Raw genomic sequence first — 25878 nt, 5'->3', positions numbered from 1 at the left:
GGAAGGTTCTGTCCTACAGATGCTGCTGTGTGGTGAGAAGCCTTAGGTGAGGGATCGGCTTAGTCGCTAATGTTAGCCTGGTAGAGGCAGGAACGTCAAGTGTTCCACCTCACTGGGGCTGCTGTCTCTGCTGCTCTGGGGTCCAGGGAGGAGGCGCGGTGCCTCTTTGTTACTGGCCTTTCCCTGGTGTAGGGCCAGGGAAGCCAATATTCCTCTTTTGTTTTTGCAACAGACTTTTCAGAGAGCAGCCAGAACATTATATTTTTTCAAGTATTTATTTTGGTGTAATTTCAAATTTACAGAAAAGTTGTAAAATATAGTACACAGAGCTGCTTTATACACTTTTTTTCAGAATCACCAATTGCTGACATTTTGTCCCACTGCTTTATCCCCCCATCTCTTCCTCCCTTTCTCCCATAACTAACACAAACACTGTCCCTCCTTCTCCTCTCTCTCCCTTCTTCCTCCCTACTTATACATCCCCCAGGCACTCAGGCATATATGCATATACACATACATAAAAATTATGTATGTGTGTTTAATTTCACCCAACTTTTGAAAATAAGTTGCAAACATCATGCTCCTTTGTTCTTAATTCTTTAGTTTGGTTTTCCTAATAACGTTTCATCTTCTTATATAATCATGAATTTAATATTGATAAAATACTGTTATTTAATCCATAATCAGTAGTTTCATCAGTTAGCTCCATGATCTCCTTCATAATTATTTTCTCACCAGTTTGATCCTCAGACCCTTTGTCTCCTTTAATTGGGAGTAGTTCCTATACCTCCCCACCCCGCCAACTTCTTTTACTTTGATTTTTTTTGAAGACTGCAACCCACATTATTTTGTAAAATGTAAAATTCAGTTTTGTCTGTTTTTCCTCATAATTAGAGTCAGGGTATGCATTTCTAGAAGGACTTACCCCAAAATAATATTTTACTCTCCTTGCTTCTTCATATCAGAAAGTACCTTATACCTACCAAATTTTTTTAGTACAAAGTTGCTATTACCTTTTTGTAATTGCTATGTAATTTGCAGGGAAATCTTGAGACCATGGCATTATCCTGTTCATTATCAGACTTTCCTCCATTGGTTTTAGAGTCCATTGATGGTTTTGTTTGAATCAGTTATTGAATATTACTCTGATGATTGCAAAATTGTGCAAAAATTTTTCTATCATTTATATTTATTAATCAGCATTCTGTAAGGAAGAACTTTCTCTTATTTATTTCTTTATTAATATGCTTTCAAAGGTTCTTAGACAATGGTTTACAATCATTATTTCCATTATTTATTTTGATACCCTAATTGTCCCAGGTTTAACTTGTGAAAGGCCCCTCCAATTTGCATTTTATCTTTTTAGCATATCCTCATCATGTTTGCAACACTCTCTTATTTTTTTAAGATAACCAAATATTTTGTATTCATCTTGTACTTTTCCTACCTCAGCCCCAGAAAGAATCATTTCTCCAAGGAGCCCTGGTTCCTTTAGGGGAGAATATTTGGCAACCAGGATCTCTTCACTAGGTTTGCTGAGATGTTATTGTTTCTAGATATTTCCATCATGTAAAGTGAGAGAATAATTTAGAAATGTACATTTACCCCTGTATTTACATTTACCTATTAAAAACCATGCATTTGTATTGATATCCCCAGTTTCATTCAAACACCACAGAGTTCATTCTAATCTTCCCCTTTTTGCACTTTAGTAACTTCCTTCTCCAACAGCTAGAAACTCAACTCCTGTTATCTCCAACATATTTCCTCATTTGCTTAAATCTTCATTTATATTGAAAGCAGTTTTAGAATTGTTAATGCATGCCATTTGCAAAAAAGGAACAAATATATTAACTGGAATGCAGTACTCATTTGCAGTTCTTTTGGTCTTGAGACTGAGTATGTATTAGTAGTTTTCTGGGACTGCTGTGGGCTTCCCAGGTGGCTCAGTGAGTAAAGAATCCACCTGCAATGCAGGAGATGCAGGCAGACACGAGTTCGATCCCTGGGTTGGGAAGATTCCCTGAAGGAGGGCATGGCAACCCACTCCAGTATTCTTACCTGGAGAATCTCATGAACAGAGGAGCCTGGTAGGCTACAGCCAATCGGGTTGCGAAGAGTCAGACATGACTGAAGGCGACTTAGCATGCATGTACACCGCAATACTGTAGGGCTTCCCTGGTGGCTCAGTCAGTTCAGTCACTCAGTTGTTTCCGACTCTTTGCAACCCTATGGACTGCAGCACGCCAGGCTTCCCTGTCCATCACCAACTCCCGGAGCTGACTCAAACTCATGCCTGTCAAGTTGGTGATGCTATCCAACCGTCTCATCCTCTGTCATCCGCTTCTCCTCCCTCCTTCAATCTTTCCCAACATTGGTCTTTTCCAATGACTCAGTTCTTTGCTTCAGGTGGCCAAAGTATTACAGCTTCAGCATCAGTCCTTCCAATGAATATTCAGGGCTGATTTCCTTTAGGATTCACTGGTTTGATCTCCTTGCACTCCAAGGGACTCTGAAGAGTCTTCTCTAGCACCATAGTTCAAAAGCAATTCTTCAGCACTCAGCTTTCTTTATAGTCCAACTCTCTCATCCATACATGACTACTGGAAAACCATAGCTTTGACTAGACGGACCTTCGTTGGCAAAGTAATGTCTCTGCTTTTTAATATGCTGTCTAGGTTGGTCATAATTTTTCTTCCAAGGAGCAAACATCTTTTAATTTCATGGCTGCAGTCACCATCTGTAGTGATTTTGGAGCCCCCAAAACTAGTTTCTCACCGTTTCCATTGTTTTCCCATCTATTTGCCATGAAATGATGGGACCAGATGCCATGATCTTAGTTTTCTGAATGTTGAGTTTTAAGCCAGCTTTTTCACTCTCCTCTTTCACTTTCATTAAGAGGCTCTTAAGTTCTTCTTCACTTTCTGCCATAAGAGTGGTGTCATCTGCATATCTGAGGTTATTGATACTTCTCCCAGCAATCCTGATTCCAGCTTGTATTCATCCAGCCTGGCATTTTGCATGATGTACTCTGCATATAAGTTAAATAAACAGGGTGACAATATATAGCCTTGACGTACTCCTTTGGATTTGGAACCAGTCTGTTGTTTCATGTCCAGTTCTAACTGTTGCTTCTCGACCTGTATACAGATTTCTCAGGAGGCAGGTCAGGTGGTCTGGTATTCCCATCCCTTTCAGAATTTTCCACAGTTTGTTGTGATCCACACAGTCAAAGGCTTTGGCATAGTCAGTGAAGCAGAAGTAGATGTTTTTCTGGAACTCTCTTGCTTTTTCAATGATCCAATGAATGCTGGCAATTTGATCTTTGGTTCCTCTGCCTTTTCTGTATCCAGCTTGAACATCTGGAAGTTCATGGTTCACATACTGTTGAAGCCTTGCTTGAAGAATTTTGAGCATTACTTTGCTAGCGTGTGAGATGAGTGCAATTGTGTGGTAGTTTGAGCACTCTTTGGCATTGCCTTTCTTTGGGATTGGAATGAAAACTGACCTTTTCCAGCCCTGTGGCCACTGCTGAGTTTTCCAAATTTGCTGGCATGTTGAGTGCAGCACTTTCACAGCATCATCATTCAGGATTTGAAATAGCTCAACTGGAATTCCATCATCTCCACTAGCTTTGTTAGTAGTGATGCTTCCTAAGGCCCACTTGACTTTGCATTCCAGGATGTCTGTCTCTAGATGAGTGATCACACCATTGTGATCACACCTGGTGGCTCAGTGGTAAAGAATCTGCCTGCCAATGCAGGAGACCCCGGTTCCATTCCTGGGTTTGAAAGATCACCCAGAGAAGGAAATGGCCACCCATTCCAGTATTCTTGCCTAGAAAATCCCATGGATAGAGGAGCCTGGCAAGCTACAGTCTATGGGATCACAAAGAGTCGGACACGACTTAACAACTAAAACAACAACAGCAAGGACTACTGTAACAGATTACCACACAGTTTCTCGCTTAAAACAGTAGAAATTTGTTCTTTAAAAATTTTGAAGGCCAGAAGCCTGAAATCAAGGCATTGGATGGCCACGTTCCCTCCAGTGGCTTTGGGAGAATTGTTTCTTGCCTTTTTTAGCCTCTGGTGACTCTAGGCATTCCTTGGCATGTGGCTGTGAAACTGCAGTCTCTGCTTCCATCTTCTCCTCTTTGTTTCTTCTCTTCTTTCTGTGTCTTATAAGGATACTTGAGGATACTTTTTACCAGATTTAGGGCTGACCCAGACAATCCAGAGATTCTTAATTATATCTGAAAGTGTTATTTTTCCAAATAAGGTCCATTCACACGTTCCAGCTATTAGGATGTAGACATATATTTTTTTGGGGGGGCACCATTCAACCCACTACAGGGTTTATAGTTTCTTGGGTTATTACCTTCTTTTTGTCTTTTCAGTGTATTTGTTATTCATTTGAAATGCAGTGGTGTTCACTTGTTTCTGTTTATTTTGCTTTAGATTTCTTCCATCCTTATTTTTTGAATATGTAAAACATTAACACAGTGTCAAGAATCAAGAAGTTAATAGATACAGCATTACAAATTATGGTGAGTGTTATCAAGGAAATGGACAGGTAGTCTGGTCGAGAAGAGTGGAGCGAGCCATACTCACTTAGCTAGAGGGCCAGACAGTACTTACTTGTATAAGTGGCATGTAAACTGAGATTGAAAGAGTGAGGAGAAGCCAGTCACGTAGAAGCAGAAAAAGAGCTTTCTAGTGGACAGAAAAGCAGGTTTAAAGGCTCTGCTGTGGGGAAAGAGCTTCATGTATCAGAGGAAATGAAAGACCAGTGAGGTGTAGTGAGTTCTGGCAAGAAGGAGCACAAAGTAAGTGAAGTTGTAAAGAAAGCTGGGGTGGAAAATGTCAGTTATTGTACACTATGTAAAGAGGTTGAAAAGCCAGTGGAGGATAAAAAGCAGTGGCAGTTTAAAAAACATATTTTTAAAGGACTGTATTGATTGTTTTGTGGAGCACATTAGACAAGAGTAAAAGTAGAAAGACTAGTAACAGGTCTATCATACTGCATAATAACTGATGTAGAGACATATTGGTTCATATAAGAGTTGTAGTAGTGGAAAAGGAAAAAAGTGGATAGATTTGAGATGTGTTTGGGGCTGAACTGACAGGACTAGCTAGTGGATTGGATCTGGGTGTATATAGAGAGGAGGGTTTAGGGGTTATGGTTATTGGACTATTTAAGGATTACTTCCCAGTTTGTGGCTTCCCTGGTGGCTCAGATGGTAAAGAATCTGTTTGCAATGTGGGAGACCCGTGTTTGATTCCTGGGTTGGGAAGATCCTCTGAAGAAGGAAGTGGCAACCCTCTCTAGTATTCTTGCCAGGGGAATTCTGTAGACAGAGGAGCCTGGTGGACTACAGTCCATGGGGTGGCAAAGAGTCGGGCATTTCTTTCCAAGCTTGTAGCTTTAGCAACTAGGAAAGAAGTTTATTGCAAATGAAGTGGGCAATAAGAATCAAAACTCTGCTCAATGCTATGTAACAGCCTGGATGAGAGGAGATTTTAGGGGAGAATGGATATATGTATATGTATGGCTGGATCCCTTTCCTATTCAGCTGCAACTATCACAGCATTGTTAACCAGCTGTACTCCAATATAAAAGAAAAAGTTTTTTTTATATTGTAAAGTAAAAAAAAAAAAGAATAAAATACATTGCACTACAGAAAAAAAATCAAAACAAAAAAAATATTAAAATAAAAAAAAAGTATCAAGATTACTTTGTTGAACCTGTTATGTTTGAAATGCCTCTTACATGGAAATATCAAAGTTGATAGTAGACTATATATATATTCAGCTGAGAAAGGGAAAGTGGAATCTCAAACTTTCTAGCTAGTCCCTCACTTCTTCAGTCCTTTTTTTCCTACTGCAGGACGAGATCCAGATCCCTGGTCGCTATTTGTACCTTGTTGACATGAGCAGAAAGTCAGGAGTTGGCCAGATACTATTGAGGCTTGAACTAGAGATGATCTCCAGGCCCATATGTGGGTACTCCAGTTCTAGTTCAGTGTTTCCAGAGAGGTACAGTTATTTTCCTTCTAAGTCATTTAGATATGCACATTTTACTGGTTTGAGTTTAGCTTTGTTTTGGACCCTTTCAGAATAAGAGGCCTTGCAATTATTACACTAAAAAGTATTAGGCTCTTTTCTGCCCCATTTGAACCTGAATTATTATTATTATTATTTTTTTTTGCTGGATCATGTTACTAGCTTTATTTATTATTTTTTTAATTTTATTTTATTTATAAACTTTACATAATTGTATTAGTTTTGCCAAATATCGAAATGAATCTGCCACAGGTATACCCGCGTTCCCCATCCTGAACCCTCCACCCTCCTCCCTCCCCTCCCCTCCCTCTGGGTCGTCCCAGTGCACCAGCCCCAAGCATCCAGTACCCTGCATGGAACCTGGACTGGCGACTCGTTTCAAACATGATATTATACATGTTTCAATGCTATTTTCCCAAATCTCCCCACCCTCTCCCTCTCCCACAGAGTCCATAAGACTGATCTATACATCGGTGTCTCTTTTGCTGTCTCGTACACAGGGTTATTGTTTCCATCTTTCTAAATTCCATATATATGCGTTAGTATATTGTATTGGTGTTTTTCTTTCTGGCTTACTTCACTGTGTATAATAGGTTCCAGTTTCATCCATCCAGAACTGAACCTAAATTATTGTATGAGACCGCTCTAACTTTGCTACCTAAGGAGGGAAATGTGTGAGTGCACGTATGTGTGTTTTGTGTTTGAAACATATATTCTGTGATGGATTTTGTAAGCATGTCAGTTTTTATACCAACATCACATTGTTTTATTTACAGTGTTTTTATATCATGCTCCATGCTTAGTTGGGCTAATCTTCCTGAATCATTTTAAAGATGCTTTTTCTTTTTTCACATACACATTTTAAAGAAGTGGGAATTTCCCACCCCACCCCCATCCTCTTGCTTTTGTCTTGTTTACCTTTAATACTTCCTATTCTCCTTAATTCTTTCCCACTGACTTTTTCCTATTGTCTTTCTTGTTGTGAATTTTCTTTTTACTTCTTTCCTAAAAAGAAGCTGTCATTTTCCCCTCTCTTTCCTTTCTTTCTAAGCATCTGTTATATATAAGCACTGTACTGAATCCTGGGCAGAAGGGGTTACATGGTGAATTAAAATGAAAATAAACAAAATGAAATAAACAAAACATTATGAAATAAAACTGAAAATAATATCAGTTTGTAATTAAAATAGTGTGCCTTGGAGAGGACTAAAAAGTGTTACTTTTAAGCAGAATATGTCAACTTTTGGTCAGTTTGTTTATTTTTACATTTTTTAAGGATTTTTCCCCCTTTTTTGTATTTTTTTTTTAAGGGTCACACAGCAATGCTTCATACTGGGTCATGGCATCCCAAAATAAAGGGAGAATTTATGACTTGCTCAAATGATGCGTGAGTATTGTTGATGATTCATCTGATACATTTTTGTATTTCAGTATTTTCTTTAACATTTGTATTGTAGTAGTTTTGCCAGTAAAGTAAGAGATGGGATATTAAGAATCCTTATGTTTATATGTTCTTGTTCTCAACTTTGCTTTGAATTCAGCTGACATACAAGGTTTGCTTAAATAAGTATGAAAGCTGTAAAAATGAGAGTTGGTATGAATTCCAGTAGAGTTTATTAGGGAGCACAGTGGATCAGATTGATGCTATTAAGTGGACTCAAATGACTCTAATGTTTGTTACTTTTTATAGTAAAGGCTGATTTCCATCTGAATCTAATAGCTTATATAAATTTGCTGCTTAAATGATGGTTTTTTGGTAGTAATAACTGAAAAAATTGATTAAATGGTTATTAAGATTCTTTTGAATTATATTTGTTGGCTTAGGATTCAAGAAAATTACAGGGAATATTTGAACAGCTTTTTCCTGTATTGTTATGTTGTATGGTTCATTTTTAGTATTGAGTAATTTATAAGAATGAGTTATTTGTAATACTACAGAGAAAATTGCAGTGAAAAAATCTTTAAAATAAAAACATTTATATGGTGTTATTTAGGTGAAACACTATTATATTTTAGATAAAAAAGAATGTCTTTGTTTTTAGGTTATTTTGTTTTTCATCCTTTTATTTTCTGATATTTGTAATTTACTTCATTGCCTTTCACAACTGCTATTCATATTCTTTGATATTTTATGTTTCCTAGAGTTAATCTTTAAAATAATAGACAAAAGATATAATTTTGCATTCATTGTGCAGTTTAGAAAATAAGTTGATCTAAAATGAACTAAAAATTGAGACTATACAGAATATGACTGAAACAGGATAGTATATTTGGTTAAAATTTATGGTAAATAGAATTATATAGTTTTTTCTTTTATCTTTGTCTTACTATCTTTCCAAATACTTAAATTATATGTGTTCATAGTCATATTTTTTACTTTAGCTTTAGGAAAACAAATATAGCAGCTAATCTGAATTAATAGTGTTCCATGGCCCAGTAAGGTTTATCCTAGGAATCCAAGGATATTTTACAATTAGGAAATTTTACCATTAAGAAATTTTCAATATAATTCAATATTTAAAAAAATTAAAGATGAAGAATCATATGATTTTGTTATATAATAAAATTGAGATTTGATAGGATTTAGTAATCTTTGCCAGTAAAAGTTCTAGGAATAGGAAGAAATTACTGAAGACTGATAAAAGCTGTTTACCAAAATTTAAAGTAAATATTTTATTATACATTGGTGTATACTTTGCATTTAAATAGGAAGCAAGACAGAGATTCCTATAACTATTTAGAGACTTTATACAGTATAGTAAGAAAAGAAAATATGTAGATTTATGTTAATGTTGGAAGAAAATAAAAAAACAGAAGATCTAAGCTACTCTGGTTAAAAACTTGAGCTGAATAAAAGCCGTTGGAAAAACAGAAAACATCTTGTTCTCAGAACTATTAAGGATGAGGCTGAGTGGTGGCTCTAATAGTTGCTAACACAGTAATTTTTATGAGGGCTACAGAAGCTTTCCCCAAATGGATTTTGAGTATACATAAATTACTCATCTGAAGAAAGACATCCATGATCAACACAGTTTGAGAAACTTTGAATGTTATATGTTCTGAGGCCAGCAATTCACAATAAACCTTTAAATGATTTTGAATAGGGTGTAAAGAAACCTGAAACCTATTTAACTTTGTTTTATCCTCTACATGGTTTGGGTAAAGTTCTAGGGCATGACATTATTATACTGGGTGTAAAATGTAGTTTGTCTCATTCGTTGGAAGAACAATTCTTTCGTCCCCTGCCCAAGTCAGTGATTTACCGGTATATTTTACATTTGAAAATGTGTTCCAATTTCTTTTTACACTGTACAAATTGGGCTTTCTTTGTCAAAAAAGCTGTATACAAGGATAAGTGGGCTTTACCCTTAGGGACCTCCAATTATACAGATTCTTTACTACTTTTTAGAGAAACCTGTCACTAATACATTCAGATGGTTTTCAGTTAGATCGCCTTCTCCTTGGCGTTTGAGGATAGTAATTAGCAGCGGAGTAAGCTGCAGGAGATGAGTCCAGATCCCTGAATCAGTCAGCAAATGTCGTGTGTGCACTGTGTGTCTGGGACCCTGTGTGACCCGGGTCTCTGCCTTCACAGGACTCCCATTCAGTGGAGGTGAGTGCTGGGAGGCAGACACGGTATAGATATGCTAGTAAGTTAATATTGTTTTACAGAGTAATAACTGTGAAGAATAAAAAATAAAGCAAAAGGACAGAGAATAGAAGGGTGTAAAATATGTGGAGAAAGCCTTGGAAGAGGTGATATTTTTTTAGTTGAGATACCGTGCACATAAGGCATCCTGAGGGAAAAGAGCTTTCCAGCCCAAAATAGCAGCATATTTCAAGACCTTAAGAAGAGAATGTAATACAGCATATTTGGGGGACAGAAAGTCCGGTTGGACTGACATTTTGTTGGTTGTTAGGAAAGGTGAGAATGATATGAATTGAATTTGGAGAGGAAGGCAGATTCTACACCATATAAGGTGTTGAGGCTAAGGTATAATGGACTAATATTTTAATGTAGTCACAAGGCAAGTCATCGAAGAGTATGAGATCTGTACCATAACATTATTGAAAGTCAAAATCAATAGGAATGTTTTAACGCCAGGCTGTTCTGTCAGTGGGATTTTCCTGGCAAGAATACTAGAGTGGGTTGCCATGCTTTCCTTCAGGGGATCTTCCCGACCCAGGGAGCGAACCTGTGACTCTTACTTCTGCTACACTGCAAGCAGATTCTTTACCTCTGAGCCACTGGGGAAGCCCCATATTGTGAGCAGGACAAAGAGATAAAATATCAACTGCACATCTTTCAAGCTTCACTCTCTTTCATTAAGGATTATTTAGGATTTAAACTAGGATCATTTCATCAGACTTCACTGAGCTCGTATCAGTAATATCCTCTTCTCCTCCCTTTTCCCCATTCACCTTTTATTTTTCCTCCTTTCTCATTTTGGGCATCTGGGAGAATACCTTTATGGATAGTATAGCCATGGTGTAGAGAGCCTCTCGATACAGTTATCCACCTCAGCACCTGTGTGCTGTCACAGTTTTATGTATTTAGTGTGGGCACACAGTGAATGTTTGCCAGGCTGTGGCTGTCAGCAGTGTAGGAGGACGGGGAGCCCTGGCGAGCCAGTCCCAGCCATTCACATAAGAAGCACAAGTTATAAATATGTTTAGATCCAGTAGGAGTGAGGCATCAGCATTTTTGAGAAACTATTCCAAGGGGGCACTCAGTATTTTGTTCTGGCCTCATACACCAAATTAAATTATGAATGTTTCTTCTGAATGTGAGTTGGAAATGCTGGTGCTTTTACTTCTGAGTTTTATGAGTTTCAGTGTGAAACATGATCCCAGGATCGTGTTCTGGGATTTCATTTAGAAATGAAATAGAGAGAGTAATATGGCAGTCTTTTTGGTTTTCCCAAGTTTACTGGAATGAAACACAGACAATAAAGCAGGGCTTACTACATTGTGCTTGGAAGTAAATGTTAACAAAAACCAGATGGTAATGAAGATGAAAATGCTTTACTTATCCAGAGGAAGTCATTTCTCTTTGTGAATTTATATAATCTGATAGGGGAGCGTTTTATAATTGAAGTTGTAGTAGTGTACAGAGTGAGAATACAAGCAATGAAAGTGTACAGAATTCGTATTAAGCAAGTTGCAGCTCAGCAATGAATCAGATGCTTCCACTTTGCAAGTTTTCCATTGCTTACTCAGGACTTTGTATCACAGAGGAATTTGTTCAAATCTGTTGTGATTTGTTATCTCCATATCTAAGCATAGGCTTCTTAAGAGTACTTTACACTTGCACTCGCCTGAAACCATGGCATTGCTGTCTGATCAAGCTCTTACCCTACTGGAGGATGAAGGATCTGGTGGAGGCAAGTTGAGGTGTCCCAGCTGAGGCTGTCCTAGATCAGCTTACAGTCAGCCAAGCCCCAGATTTGTGAGAGTCCCCAACCTAGATTAGCAGAACTGATCACAGACACTTGAGGTAACTCAGGTAGGACAGAACCACCCCCCTAAACTGGTAGACGCATAAACGGTCATACATGTATGCTGTTGCTTTTTCTTTAACTTTCAGAAACTCTGCTTATCTGTTTTTTTGAAATACAGTTGATACACAATGTTGTGTTAGTTTCTGATGTACATCAAAGTGATTCAGTTATACATGTATGTATGTGTGTGTGTGTGTGTGTGTGTATGCTCTTTTTCAGATTCTTTTCTGGTACAGTTTATCACAAGATATTAAATATGATTTCCTATGCTATATAGTAGGAACTTGTTGTTTATCTGTCTTTTATGTAGTAGTTTGTATCTGCTAATCCGAAACTCCCAATTTATCCCTCCTTATCCTCCCCTTTCCTCTTTGGTAACCATACCTTTGTTTTCCACATCTGTGAGTCTGTTTTTTTTTTTTTTAATTTTGTTTATTAAATTTGGCTGCACCTCAGTGGGATCTTTAGTCACAGCATGTGGGATTTAGTTCCCTGATCAGGAATGGAACCTGGACCCCCTTCATTGGGAGCACTGAGTCTTAGCCACTGGACCACCATGGAAGTCCCTTTTTCTGTTTTGTAAATAAGTTCATTTGTATCATTTTTAGATTCCACATGTAAGGGACATCACATGATATTTGTCTTTCTCTGTTTGATTTACTTGACCTAGTATGATAATCTGTAAATCTGTCCATGTTATTAATAATGCAAATGGCATTATTTTGTTCTTTTTTAATGGCTGAGTCATATTCCATTGCAGAGAAGGCAATGGCAACCCACTCCAGTACTCTTGCCTGGAAAATCCCATGGACTGAGGAGCCTGGAAGGCTGCAGCCCATGGAGTTGCTAAGAGTTGGACATGACTGAGTGACTTCACTTTCACTCTTCACTTTCCTGCATTGGAGAAGGAAATGGCAACCCACTCCAGTGTTCTTGCCTGGAGAATCCCAGGGATGGTGGAGCCTGGTGGGCTGCCGTCTATGGGGTCACATAGAGTCGGACACGACTGAAGTGACTTAGCAGCAGCAGCGGCATATTCCATTGTGTATATATACCATATCTTCTTTATCCATTCATAGATCAATGGATACTTATGTTGCTGCCATGTCTTGGCTATTGTAAACAGTGCTGCTATGACATTGGGGTACGTGTAATTTTTCAAGTTAGAGTCTTCTTTGGATTTATTCCAGAAATGGGATTGTTGGATCATTTGATGACTCTATTTTTAGTTTTTTTAAGGAACATCCATGTTGTTTTCCATAGTGACTGCACCAGTTTACATTCCCACCAACAGTGTAGGAGGGTTTCCTTTTCTCCACACCGTCTCCAGCATTTATTATTTTTAGACTTATTGATGATGTCTATTCTGACCGACATGAGGTAGTATCTCATAGTAGTTTTGATTTGCGTTTCTCTAACATTCAGAAAACTAAGATCATGGCATCCGGTCCCATCACTTCATGGCAAATAGATGGGGAAACAGTGGAAACAGTGGCTGAGTTTATTTTTCTGGGCTCCAAAATCACTGTAGATGGTGATTGCAGCCATGAAATTAAAAGATGCTTACTCCTTGGAAGGAAAGTTATGACCAGCGTAGACAGCATATTAAAAAGCAGAGACATTACTTTGCCAACAAAGGTTCATCTAGTCAAGGGTATGGTTTTTCCAGTGGTCATGTATGGATGTGAGAGTTGGACTATAAAGAAAGCTGAGCACTGAAGAATTGATGCTTTTGAACTGTGGTGTTGGAGAAGACTCTTGAGAGTCCCTTGGACTGCAAGGAGATCCAACCAGTCTATCCTAAAGGAGATCAGTCCTGGGTATTCATTGAAAGGACTGATGCTAAAGCTGAAACTCCAATACTTTGGCCACCTGATGCGAAGAGCTGACTCATTTGAAAAGACTCTGATGCTGGGAGGGATTGGGGGCAGGAGGAGAAGGGGATGACAGAGGATGCGATAGTTGGATGGCATCACCGACTCAATGGACATGGGTTTGGGTGGACTCCGGGAGTTGGTGATGGACAGGAAGGCCTGGCGTGCTGCGATTCATGGGGTCGCAAAGAGTCAGACACGACTGAGTGACTGAACTGAACTGAACTGAATAATTAACGATGGTGAATATCTTTTCATGTGCCTATTGGCCATCTCTGTGTCTTCTTTGGAGAAATGTCTACATTTAGGTTTACTACCACTTTTTGATTTGTTTTTTGTTTGTTTAATACTGAGCTGTATGAACTCTGTAAGTTTTGGAAATTAAGACTTTGTTGGTTCCATCATTTGCAAATATTTTCTTCCTGTCTATAGGTTGTCTTTTCATTTTGTTTATGGTTTTCTTTGCTGTGCAAAAGCTTATAAGTTTAATTAAGTCCCACTAATTTATTATTGATTTTACTTCTTTTGCCTTGGGGGACTGACCTAAGAAAACAGTGGTACAATTTATGTCAGAGGATGCTTTGCCTATGTTCCTTTTTAGGAGTTCTATGGTGTCTTGTCTTATATTTAAGTCTTTAAGCCATTTTGAGTTTATTTTTATGTATGGTGTGAGTGAGTATTGTAACTTCATTGACTTACATGCAATTGTCCAGCTTTTCCAATACCACTTACTGAAGAGATGGTCTTTTCTCCATTGTATATTCTTGCCTCCTTTGTTGACAATTAATTGACTGTAGGCATGAGTTTATTTCTGGGCTCTCTCTTCAGTTCCCTCAATCTATATGTCTGTTTCCTGCCAGTACCACACTGCAGCTTTATAGTATTGTTTGAAGTCTGAAAGACTTATACCTCCAGCCTTGTTCTTTTTTCTCAATATTGCTTGGTATGCCTGCTGTTTTAAGTCATTAAATTTTGAAAATGTTTTATTATATATCATCAATAAAATGAAAATGTTTTCTTATATATATTGGTTGTTAACTGATACAGATGATATTACTGCTTCATGTTACATAAAATCATGATTATTTAGAAGAATATCTTTGTTCTTAGAAGATACCAGCTGATGAATTTAGATGCCTTGTGTCTTGAGATATGCAACTTACTTTTAAATGGTATAGCAGAAATAGTGTATTTGTGTATATTTGTATGTGTGTGTGTGTATGTATATATGAATGTGTATATATATATACATATATATGTATATAAGAGATTGAGAATATAGATATGACAAAATGAATGTCGTTGGAAAAGGTATATGGATGTTTATTGTACTACTTTTAACTTTTTTGTAGCTTTCAAGCTTTTCCAGATAAAAATACTGGTAAAGACCCTGAGAAATGCACTAACAAAGAAACCAGCGTTTTTTTAGACATACTGGTGCAACTCCCTCTCTCTCCTACAGCCAACAACACCTGTTACAATCTGGGCATAATGTTCCCAGGAATAGACTTTGGGAAAGAAGATTGCCACTAGTAAATGATTTTTACAGTGGGATTCAGTAAATTATAATTATTTTTAAAATTTGGTTGCAGCTTGTAATGATGCACTTTACCAATTAAATTTTTGTAGTCAATTTTGGCAAGGCATAATAGAAAGAGCATGCACTTTCCAGACCAAGAGGAACATTAGTACTCTACCACTCATCATAACCTTGAGCTGGTAAAATACCCCTGAATTTTACAGGCTTTTGCTGGAAGGCTGCTAGGCATATTTGACTTTATTTTTATCCTCAATAACATAAATATAATAATAGTTTTCCAAAGAATGATGATTTATATAAATGGATCTCAGAAAATTAAACTTTTCTGTAATTCAAAGAGTTTTTTTCTATTTAAATTTTTTTTGGAAACGTAAAACATATATTAGCTTTCTTTATGAATTATATTTAAAACACTTATGAATGCATAAGTGTTAACATCTTCATAATCTATAAGATGCTACATCATGGTATATAATATGAGTTAGAAAAGTCTTGGTACCTGCAGGCCTATTTTATAGCTTTTTGAGTTCTTTGACTGCTATTTTTACTTTGTTAATTTCCCCTTTCTATTACATTGTTATTCTCGCTAATGTTGGTATGGTGATCCAAGTACCTCAGTTTCTTGCTTCTGTTAAGCTGTGTGCTGGTGCTGAGGTAGCTTTTTAGAATTTGCGTAGAAGGAACAAGCAGTTGGTGTAACATATGAGTTTTATCTTTTAAGCACATTAATTTTTGCCATCTGTGGCTACTAGGAGACTTTTTCTTGCTTACTTTCTGATTCTGGGCAGAGTTTTGTACTGTCCATGCTGCCAAATAAGTAAGGTGGTGTTTATATTCCTATTGGTTCTTTTTTGGTGACCTCCTTATAGAAACAAAATAATATTGTTTTCAGATGTTAACTGGAGTTATTGTGGTGATCACTTTGCAATATATACAAATATTGAATCATTATGTTGTACACCTGAAGCTAACATTTTATGTTAGTTACTCCTCATAATGGTTCAAGATCTTAAACCATTTAGATCTTGTGTCTACACTATCTGACTTTGTTTTTACCTGATTAAATTCTTTGATCCTTCTATCTAATGCTTTTTAAACTTTTTTTGAACAGCTACCAGCATTTGTAAAATTAATACCTTTGATTTTATTTTCACTGTGTGTAATTTAAAATGTCTATATATTTTAAAGCATTTAGTAGAAATTTTACATGAAACATAACTTCATTAAAAAATTAATTAGAGGAACTTTCTTGGTGGTCCAGTGTTTAAGACTCCGTGCTCCCAATGCAGGGGGCCTGGGTTCAAACTCTGGTCAGAAAACTAAGATCCCACAGGCTGCATCACACAGCCAAAATACAAAAAAAAAAACCAAAAAACCAACCCTGAATTAGTTAGGATTTTGGTGTAAGTAGACCCTTCAAGCTAGTTTTCGAAAAGGCAGAGGAACCAGAGATCAAATTGCCAACATCCGCTGGATCATCGAAAAAGCAACAGAGTTCCAGGAAAACATCTATTTCTGCTTTATTGACTACGCCAAAGCCTTTGACTGTGTGGATCACAATAAACTGTGGAAAATTCTGAAAGAGATGGGAATACCAGACCACCTGACCTGCCTCTTGAGAAACCTATATGCAGGTCAGGAAGCAACAGTTAGAACTGGACATGGACCAACAGACTGGTTCCAAATAGGAAAAGGAGTACCTCAAGGCTGTATATTGTCACCCTGCTTATTTAACTTATATGCAGGGTACATCTTGAGAAACGCTGGGCTGGAAGAAGCACAAGCTGGAATCAAGATTGCTGGGAGAAATATCAGTAACCTCAGATATGCAGATGATACCACCCTTATGGCAGAAAGTGGAGAGGAACTCAAAAGCCTCTTGATGAAAGTGAAAGAAGAGAGTGAAAAGGTTGGCTTAAAGCTCAACATTCAGAAAATGAAGATCATGGCATCTGGTCCCATCACTTCATGGGAAATAATGGGGAAACAGTGGGAACAGTGTCAGACTATTTTTCTGGGCTCCGAAATCACTGCAGATGGTGATTGCAGCCATGAAATTAAAAGACGCTTACTCCTTGGAAGGAAAGTTATGACCAACCTAGATAGCATATTCAAAAGCAAAGACATTACTTTGCCGACAAAGGTCCGTCTAGTCAATGCTATGGTTTTTCCAGTGGTCATGTATGGATGTGAGAGTTGGACTGTGAAGAAAGCTGAGCGCCAAAGAATTGATGCTTTTGAACTGTGATGCTGGAGAAGACCCCCTTGAGAGTCCCTTGGAACTGCAAGGAGATCCAACCAGTCCATTCTAAAGAAGATCAGTCCTGGGTGTTCTTTGGAAGGAATGATGCTAAAGCTGAAACTCCAGTACTTTGGCCACCTCATGAGAAGAGTTGACTCATTGGAAAAGACTGATGCTGGGAGAGATTAGGGGCAGGAGGAGAAGGGGACGACAGAGGATGAGATGGCTGGATGGCATCACCGACTCTATGGACATGAGTTTGATTGAACTCCAGGAGTTGGTGATGGACAGGGAGGCCTGGCGTGCTTCAATTCATGGGGTCACAAAGAGCTGGACACGACTCAGCAACTGAACTGAACTGAGACTCTAAATTCTGAAAATATTTTTACTCAGACTTGCTGGTGATTATGGTGAAATATGCTTATAATAAAAGACATAATTTACTCATACACATTTTAAATCTCTTTTTCTTTATAAGTTCTGAGAGTGATGAGAATTTATTTTCAAACTGCTGCTTAATTGAGATGTGCACATTTTGGTGTTAGTTTGATTTAGTTTCTATTGACGGTCTTTTTCTGTAGGCTTGAATGGAAAAAAAAATAGAGATCTTTTCATTTTATCATACATTCATTTGGTTCATACAAATTCATTACTCTCAAAATAATTTCCTTTTACTCAACTCTATTTTATTTCTATTGAGAAGCACACAGTAGGTAAAACTTCTGTAGATTTTAAAATAGTGATAATAGCTCTGCAATGAGCTAATCATTTTAAATATTTATTATCAATAATGTGTTAATTAGTAATATAATCATTAACCAATTAATATATTAATAATAACCCCAATTATGAAAAGTTATTGCTGTTAATTTAATATAATTATTAATATTAAGAATTTCTAAGAATGCACATTCTTTAAAAGATTAGGTTTGAACTTAAATTAGGGTTTATGATTGTGGTTGCCCTCTAAATATCACCATTCATCATTTTATGTGAGTTAATTTGTTACACAGACTGAGGTTGGATTTTTGTTTTTTGTTTGTGATCTATTTTATTTTAAATGGAAAATATCAGTGTTCTCAGTTCCTGTCATGAAATGTGATACAGTGAAACTCAAAATCCTGGAATGTGTCTTATTTGGAAAACGAAATGAATAGTTATTGAGGACTATGCAGTATTTGGGGCTCTAGAACTAGTTTTCCCTTAGAAATTGTTAAGAGCCTAAAATAAAATAGGGCATTATTTAATCAGTTTTTTTTTAATGACTTGAAAGCAACACATCAAAAACAGTCCAGATAATTTTTGATTTCATGGTGACTGAAAGTAATTGGGTGGTGATCTTAAATAGTTACCACTAGACGCAGAGGAGAAGTTTCATATTTTACCTATGACTTTATGGATAAATTATGTATTTATTACTCTGCTAACTAGTGATGATGTGGTTTGACTCACTAGTAAACCTTATTTTAAAAAAACAGATTAAAAAAAATTTAAAAACTGTAGCACAGTTTTTTAGTGTTATTAAGTTGAGATATAATATCATTTATGTTTTGTAACTGAAAATATGCTAATAAAGTATTACCAAGAGAGTTGAACTTACTGAACAGGTGAGAGTTATATACAGTTTAGCATTTTAATTTTATATACATTTTAATTTTTAAGCTCCTACTTTGCTTGAATAGCATTTGTTTGATTATAATTTTCCTAGTACTTTCAACTTAGGTATATTTTTGTCATGTGTTTACAGTATAATACTTAATCTTATGCCTCTAGGAATTATACAAAAATTTAATGTCACATTATCCTTGATTTTTGTTGTTGTTGTTCAGTCGCTAAGTTGTGTCCCACTCTTTGCCACCCCTGCAGCTTGCAAGGCTGTCCTTCACTGTCTCCCTGAGTTCGCTCAAATTCAGTGATGCCTTCTACCATCTCATCCTCCGTTGTCCCCTTCTCCTCTCACCCTCAGTCTTTCTTAGCATCAGGGTCTTTTCCAGTGAGTTGGCTCTTTACATCAGGAGGCCAAAGTATTGGAGCTTCAGTCCTTCTGATGAATATTGAGAGTTGATTTCCTGTAGGATTGACTTGCTGTCTAAGGAACTCTCAAGAGTCTTCTACAGCACCACAGTTGGAAAGCATCAGTTTTTTGGTGCTTAGCCTTCTTGTGGTCCAACTCTTATATCCATACGTGACTTCTGGGAAAACCATAGCTTTGACTAGACAGACCTTTGTTCTGATGTCTCTGCTTTTCAATACACTGTTTAGGTTTGTCATAGCTTCTCTTCCAAGGAGCAAGCGTCTGTTAATTTTGTGGCTGCAGTTACCACCTGCAGTGATTTTGGAGCCCAAGAAAATAAAATCTGTCATTGTTTCTACTTTTTCCCCATCTATTTGTCATGAAGTGATGGGACCGGATGCCATGATCTTCATTTTTTGAAAGTTCATTTTTAAGCCAGCTTTTTAAACTCTCTCTTTCACCTTCATCAAGAGACTCTTTAGTTCCTCTTCACTTCTTGCCATTAGGGTGGTATCATCTGCATGTCTGAGGTTGTTGATATTTCTTCTGGCAGTCTTGATTCCAGCTTGTGATTCACCCAGCCCACCATTTCTCATTATGCACTCTGCATATAAGTTAAATAAGGGTGACAGCATACAGCCTTGAGTGCTTCTTTCCCAATTTTGAACTAGTCCATTGTTCCATGTCCAGTTCAAACTGTTGCTTCTTGACCTGCATACAGGTTTCTCAAGAGACAGGTAAGGTAATCTAGTATTCCCATCTCTTGAAGAATTTTCCAGTTTGTTGTGATCCATACAGTCAAATGCTTTAGCATAGTCAATGAAGCATTTAAATTTTAGGTAATTTTTATACAAAATGTTGTTCACTTGTACTATATTGCCATATGTAACAAGAGTAAGGTTGAGAGAAACTGAGATGAAGTTCAGATTTATGTTTTACTTTATTTGCACACTTTTCATAGTTGTTAATCAGTAGCAGGGGAGCCTGGTAGGCTGCTGTTTATAGGGTTGCACAGAGTCAGATAGGACTGAAGCGACTTAGCAGCAGCAGCAGCAGCAGCAGCAGCAGCTTGTTTTGGCTGTGGGAATATAAGTGCTGAACAATAATTTCTATCTAGGGATTAAAAATGGTGGAAGATGCTTTTTAGTATTTTATCTTAAAATCCATAAGAAAAACATCATTAATTTCATCAGTATGTCTCTTATATCAGTTCAATTTATACAATACTTATTCATTCATTTCTGTGTTTAGTTTTAAAGGTAATGTGGTTGTCTCCAAATGTTGATGAGTATACTTGTTTACTGGGATCCCTAGATTAACCAAGGATTTGATAGAAGGTGGTTTGAATTTCCTGCAGGGATTTCTGGGCCGGGCAAAGTAGCTTCAGTACAGCTGGTCTACTCCATGCGTGACTGAATGGATATGTATGTATGACTAATATACCAATGCTGTTATGGTGTGTGGTGGCCCTCTTGGCCATTTATGAAGTAGTTGTTTATGAAGAAGAATATTGTTATGGTGAAAGTTGTTGAATTGAATTTAGTTGCAGGAATGGGAATAAAAGATGTTTCCATATCTTGCATTTTTGCCATTCTTGAAACACATAATTCAAATTCAAATGTTTCTTTGTTTTTAATGTCAGTTTTTGAATGTCTTAGCTATAATAAGTGATTTTTCCTCTTCATCTTACCCTTTACATTTCTCTCCTAAGTTTCTGTGACTACATGGCAAATGTAGATGTATACTGTTTCTGAATTCCTTGTTTTCCATTGTGTTAAAACTGTTGAATCCATTACCAACTTTGAAAAAATTGTCATCTCATCTTTTCAGTTTCATATTTACAGAGTTGATGAAGTTAGGGCCACAGATTATCAGGCACTTTGCTACAAAGTGTGAATAATGAGTTGCCCTTTTCCATTGCTTCTTTTTAACTTCTAAGTTTATATGACTTGTAAAACTATTTATGTCTTATAAACTATCCTTTCTTGTGATGGTACTTCTAAAACTTGTCTTGAGGAAAACGTTAAATTTTGTTACTGCTTTTAAGAAAGGCTCCAAGTGAAAACTGTTTATTCTTTTCCTGATAATATTTTTCCGTTTTTATAATAGTAATAAAATCAAGTAGACTATAAAGTAGAAATATCTCATAAATTGTTAATTACAAGCTTCCCTTTGATACATGTTTCCTTAATGGGCTGTGTTCTCTTAATCTGAATAAAACAAATGATATTTTTGGAAAGCTGTACTAAGTTATCTATAAATAGAACGAACAGACTTTTTTAACAACACTTCATATGGTCACTTACATCTTACAATAACAGTCTGTGTTTTCATGAAGGGAATAAGGCTCACTGATGACATTTTCTGCAACAAAAATGTGGTTACATAGCTTTATCTCTACATAGAATAACTGAAGAGTAGAGTAGCTTCTGGTTTATATCACATAACTATGTTGTAGTTAGCATTCCGTATCTTTCTTAGGCAGTTTTACTTATAGGTCCCAAATAGGCCAAAGATTAGCATACTTGTTCATAACCCGTTACATAATTATTTTTCTACAGAAAAATATACCCTTTGCAAACACACAGCTTTTAACATACTTAATTCCATTCTGTTCTTGTAAAATCATTTTGTTTATCAGCCAGCAAATATTTATTGACAACCCACTGGGTGCTCTGGCTTAGCTAACTTTGTGGATAAATAAAGCAGTTCTTCCTCTCATAGAATTTAAAAGACAGCAGGGAGATAGACATTTGAAAATGCTTGTGGATAGCAGTGTAAATGATGTTGAGTGTAAATGCCATGAAGGAACAATACACGAAAGACGTAAAGTATACTAGAGAGTTAGTAAAAGGTTTTTGAGGATGTGATGTTTAAGCTGGGATGTGAACGATGAGTGATTATTGGTCAGCAGAGAAGGGGGTGCCATCCCAGACAGAGGAAACATCGTATTAAAATGCCTGTTGCAGGAATGGAGAGACATCCACTGTCACTAAAACCCAGTGAGCAAGATGGAGAGCAGCATGCAATGAATTTACTTAGGTAGATGGGGGCCAAAGCATGCAGGCCTTACAGACCATGTGGAACACAATTGGATTTTATTCCAAGGACAACTGCAAGAGCTAAAAAGGTTTTTAAGCAGGGGAGTGACACAGATTTACATTAAAATGAATTACTCTAGCATCTCTGTGGAATAAATTGAATGAGTGGAGGATGAGATGGTTGTAACCACTATTCCAAGAACTTTATAGTGAGTGGCTTTCATTCTGTTAGGTCAGTGATTCTTTTTTTCTGCTTGTAGGGTTTTCATAAATGGAACACTCCCATCAGTAACACTACTCAACATTTGTAGTAAATCTAATCTCCATCCATATGCTACCCACACCTCAGGTGAGAATCACTGAGCTAGTCCAGCCCTTATCTAATTTTACTGATAGGAAAATCGATGTTGAGAGAAGTGATTTAGCCAAGGTCACAGAGCAAGCACTTCAAATGGCCATTGAGAAAATCTTCCAGAGCCCCTTTCACAAAATTTCTGTTAGATTTACAAAATTAACATCATCAGTTAGAATGTATTTACTATGTACTGTGGATTGGCTATTCAGTTCAGTTCAGGTGAGTCGCTCAGTCATGTCCGACTCTTTGCGACCCCATGAATCACAGCATGCCAGGCCTCCCTGTCCATCACCAACTCCCGGAGTTCACTGAGACTCACGTCCATCAAGTCAGCGATGCCATCCAGCCATCTCATTCTCTGTCGTCCTCTTCTCCTCCTGCCCCCAATCCCTCCCAGCATCAGAGTCTTTTCCAATGAGTCAACTCTTTGCATGAGGTGGCCAAAGTACTGGACTTTCAGCTTTAGCATCATTCCTTCCAAAGAAATCCCAGGGCTGATCTCCTTCAGAATGGACTGGTTGGATCTCCTTGCAGTCCAAGGGACTCTCAAGAGTCTTCTCCAACACCACAGTTCAAAAGCATCAGTTCTTCGGCGCTCAGCCTTCTTCACAGTCCAACTCTCACATCCATACATGACCACAGGAAAAAACATAGCCTTGACTAGACAGACCTTTGTTAGCAAAGTAATGTCTCTGCTTTTGAATATGCTATCTAGGTCGGTCATAACTTTCCTTCCAAGGAGTAAGCGTCTTTTAATTTCATGGCTGCAGTCACCATCTGCAGTGATTTTGAAGCCCAAAAACATAAAGTCTGACACTGTTTCCACTGTTTCCTCATCTATTTCCCATGAAGTGATGGGACCGGATGCCATGATCTTCATTTTCTGAATGTTGAGCTTTAAGCCAACTTTTTCACTCTCTACTTTCACTTTCATCAAGAGGCTTTTTAGTTCCTCTCCACTTTCTGCCATAAGGGTGGTGTCATCTGCATATCTGAGGTTATTGGTATTTCTCCCAGAAATTTTGATTCTAGCTTGTGCTTCTTCCAGCCCAGCGTTTCTCATGATGTACTCTGCATATGAGTTAAATAATCAGGGTGACAATATACAGCCTTGACATACTCCTTTTCCTATTTGGAACTACTGGCTCTGGCTATTAGAAAGTATTAAATGTTTGTAGGAAATTCTCTAATGTAAAGGTCCAGTATAGGAGATGATGAATGAAACTGATTGGCAGCAGCAGGTCTCAAAGTATGATCCAGGGACCTGGGGAGGTCTTTCATCAAAATGGTAACTCATAAAAAATAGCTTTTTTTTTTTTTTTTTTTTTTTTTACTGTGTTGACATTTGCACTGATGATACCAAAGCAGTGGAGGTAAAGACCCTGGTATCTTGGCCTTAGTCAAGGCAATGGTATCAAACTGCAGGAGTGTAATTATTGTATCTACTGCCACATAGTTATAATTTTTTTTAATGCCAGTTTTCCTTAAGGATGTCTTTGATGAAGCAGTAGAAATCATTAGTTTTGTGAGATCTTAACCCTTGAGTACATGTCTTTACTGTTCTGTATGACAGCATGGGAATGGCATATAAAGCACTTCTGCTGCTGCTGCTGCTGCTAAGTCGCTTCAGTCGTGTTCAACTCTGTGCGACCTCATAGACGGCAGCCTACCAGGCTTCCCGTCCCTGGGATTCTCCGGGCAAGAACACTGGAGTGGGTTGCCCTTGCCTTCCCCAATGCATGAAAGTGAAAAGTGAAAGTGAAGTCGCTCAGTTGTGTCCGACTCTAGTGACCCCATGGACTGCAGCCTACCAGGCTCCTCCGTCCATGGGATTTTCTAGGCAAAAGTACTGGAGTGGGGTTCTGCTGCATACCAAAATATGATGGCTGTCTGAAGGAAAAGCACTTGAATGGTTGAGTTGTGAGCCAACTTTGTTTTCATGGAACATTTTTTTTACTTGTAAGAAATATCAGCAGACAAATTATGATTATTCAGACTAGATATTTGAAAGACATTTTACTTTAAAAAATGAACAAAGTCACTGTCATTTTAACAAAAACAGTTGGCAGGTTCATGTCCCATTGTGAAATCTGAATTTTCGGGTAAAATATTTGTTGTTCAGTCGTTCAGTCATGTCCAACTCATTGTGACTCTAGGGACTGCAGCACACCAGGCTCCCCTGTCCTTCACTATCTCTCGGAGTTTGCATGAAATCATGTCCATTGAGTTGATGATGGCATCCAACCATCTCATCCTCTGTCATCCCCTTCTCCTGTCCTCAATGTTTCCCAGCATCAAGGTTTTTTACAGTGAGTCGGCTCTTCAAAGTATTGGAGTTTCAGCTTCAGCATCAGTCATTCCAGGGAACATTCAGGGTTGATTTCCTTTAGGATTTACTGGTTTGATGTCCTTGCTGTTCAAGGGACTCTAAAGAGTCTTCACCAGCACAATTGTTTAATGAAACATATCAACATTTTGAAGATTTGCATAGCTCAGTGACCAACATTTTTCAAGTGACCAGTGCATGATGTTACAGAAAGGATCTCTGTGAAGTTTAAGATAAACCTATAGATTTTAATATAAGAGTATATAGAGTATATGATTCCAGCTTCCATATTGCAACTAACTTTAAGGAACTACCACTGGTTGAATTTTAGTGCAGTGTTGAAGCACATCAACAACTATCTGAAAAGGCTATGAAAACACTCCTTTGTGTGTTTTCATACCTGTGTGATGGATATCCCTCCATGTGGTTTAACAAGAATGACATATTGTAACAGATTGAATACAGAGGTACTAAGTACTGTCCTCTACTAAGCCACACTTCAAAGCGATTTGCAAAATGCAGAACAGTGCTAAATTCTTACTATTTTTGTTTGTTTTGGAAAATAATTGTTATATTTTCATGAGACATTTTTGTTTATATTTTTATAAAGACATACTGACCTGCCTCTTGAGAAACCTATATGCAGGTCAGGAAGCAACTGTTAGAACTGGACATGAAACAACAGACTGGTTCCAAATAGGAAAAGGAATGCGTCAAGGCTGTATATTGTCACCCTGCTTATTTAACTTATTTGCAGAGTACATCATGAGAAACGCTGGGCTGGAGGAAGCACAAGCTGGAATCAAGATTTCCAGGAGAAATATCAATAACCTCAGATATGCAGATGACACCACCCTTATGGCAGAAAGTGGAGAGGAACTATAAAGCCTCTTGAGGAAAGTGAAAGTGGAGAGTGAAAA

General features: G+C 37.5%; 1 protein-coding gene across 1 annotated transcript in view; it reads left to right on the top strand.

The window, feature by feature from the left end:
* The window catches only part of WDR70 (WD repeat domain 70), a 277914-nt gene that overhangs the window by 98500 nt on the left and 153536 nt on the right, over window positions 1–25878 (top strand). Inside the window, exon 9 of the mRNA XM_061393692.1 lies at window positions 7376–7452. Within this exon, the coding sequence (XP_061249676.1) occupies window positions 7376–7452 (77 nt within the window). The remainder of the gene's footprint in view (window positions 1–7375; window positions 7453–25878) is intronic.

This window comes from Bos javanicus, chromosome 20 (assembly GCF_032452875.1).
Source record: "Bos javanicus breed banteng chromosome 20, ARS-OSU_banteng_1.0, whole genome shotgun sequence".
Taxonomy (NCBI): domain Eukaryota; kingdom Metazoa; phylum Chordata; class Mammalia; order Artiodactyla; family Bovidae; genus Bos; species Bos javanicus.
Note: the sequence above shows the minus strand (reverse complement) of the source record. Positions and strands in the feature narration are given on the sequence as shown.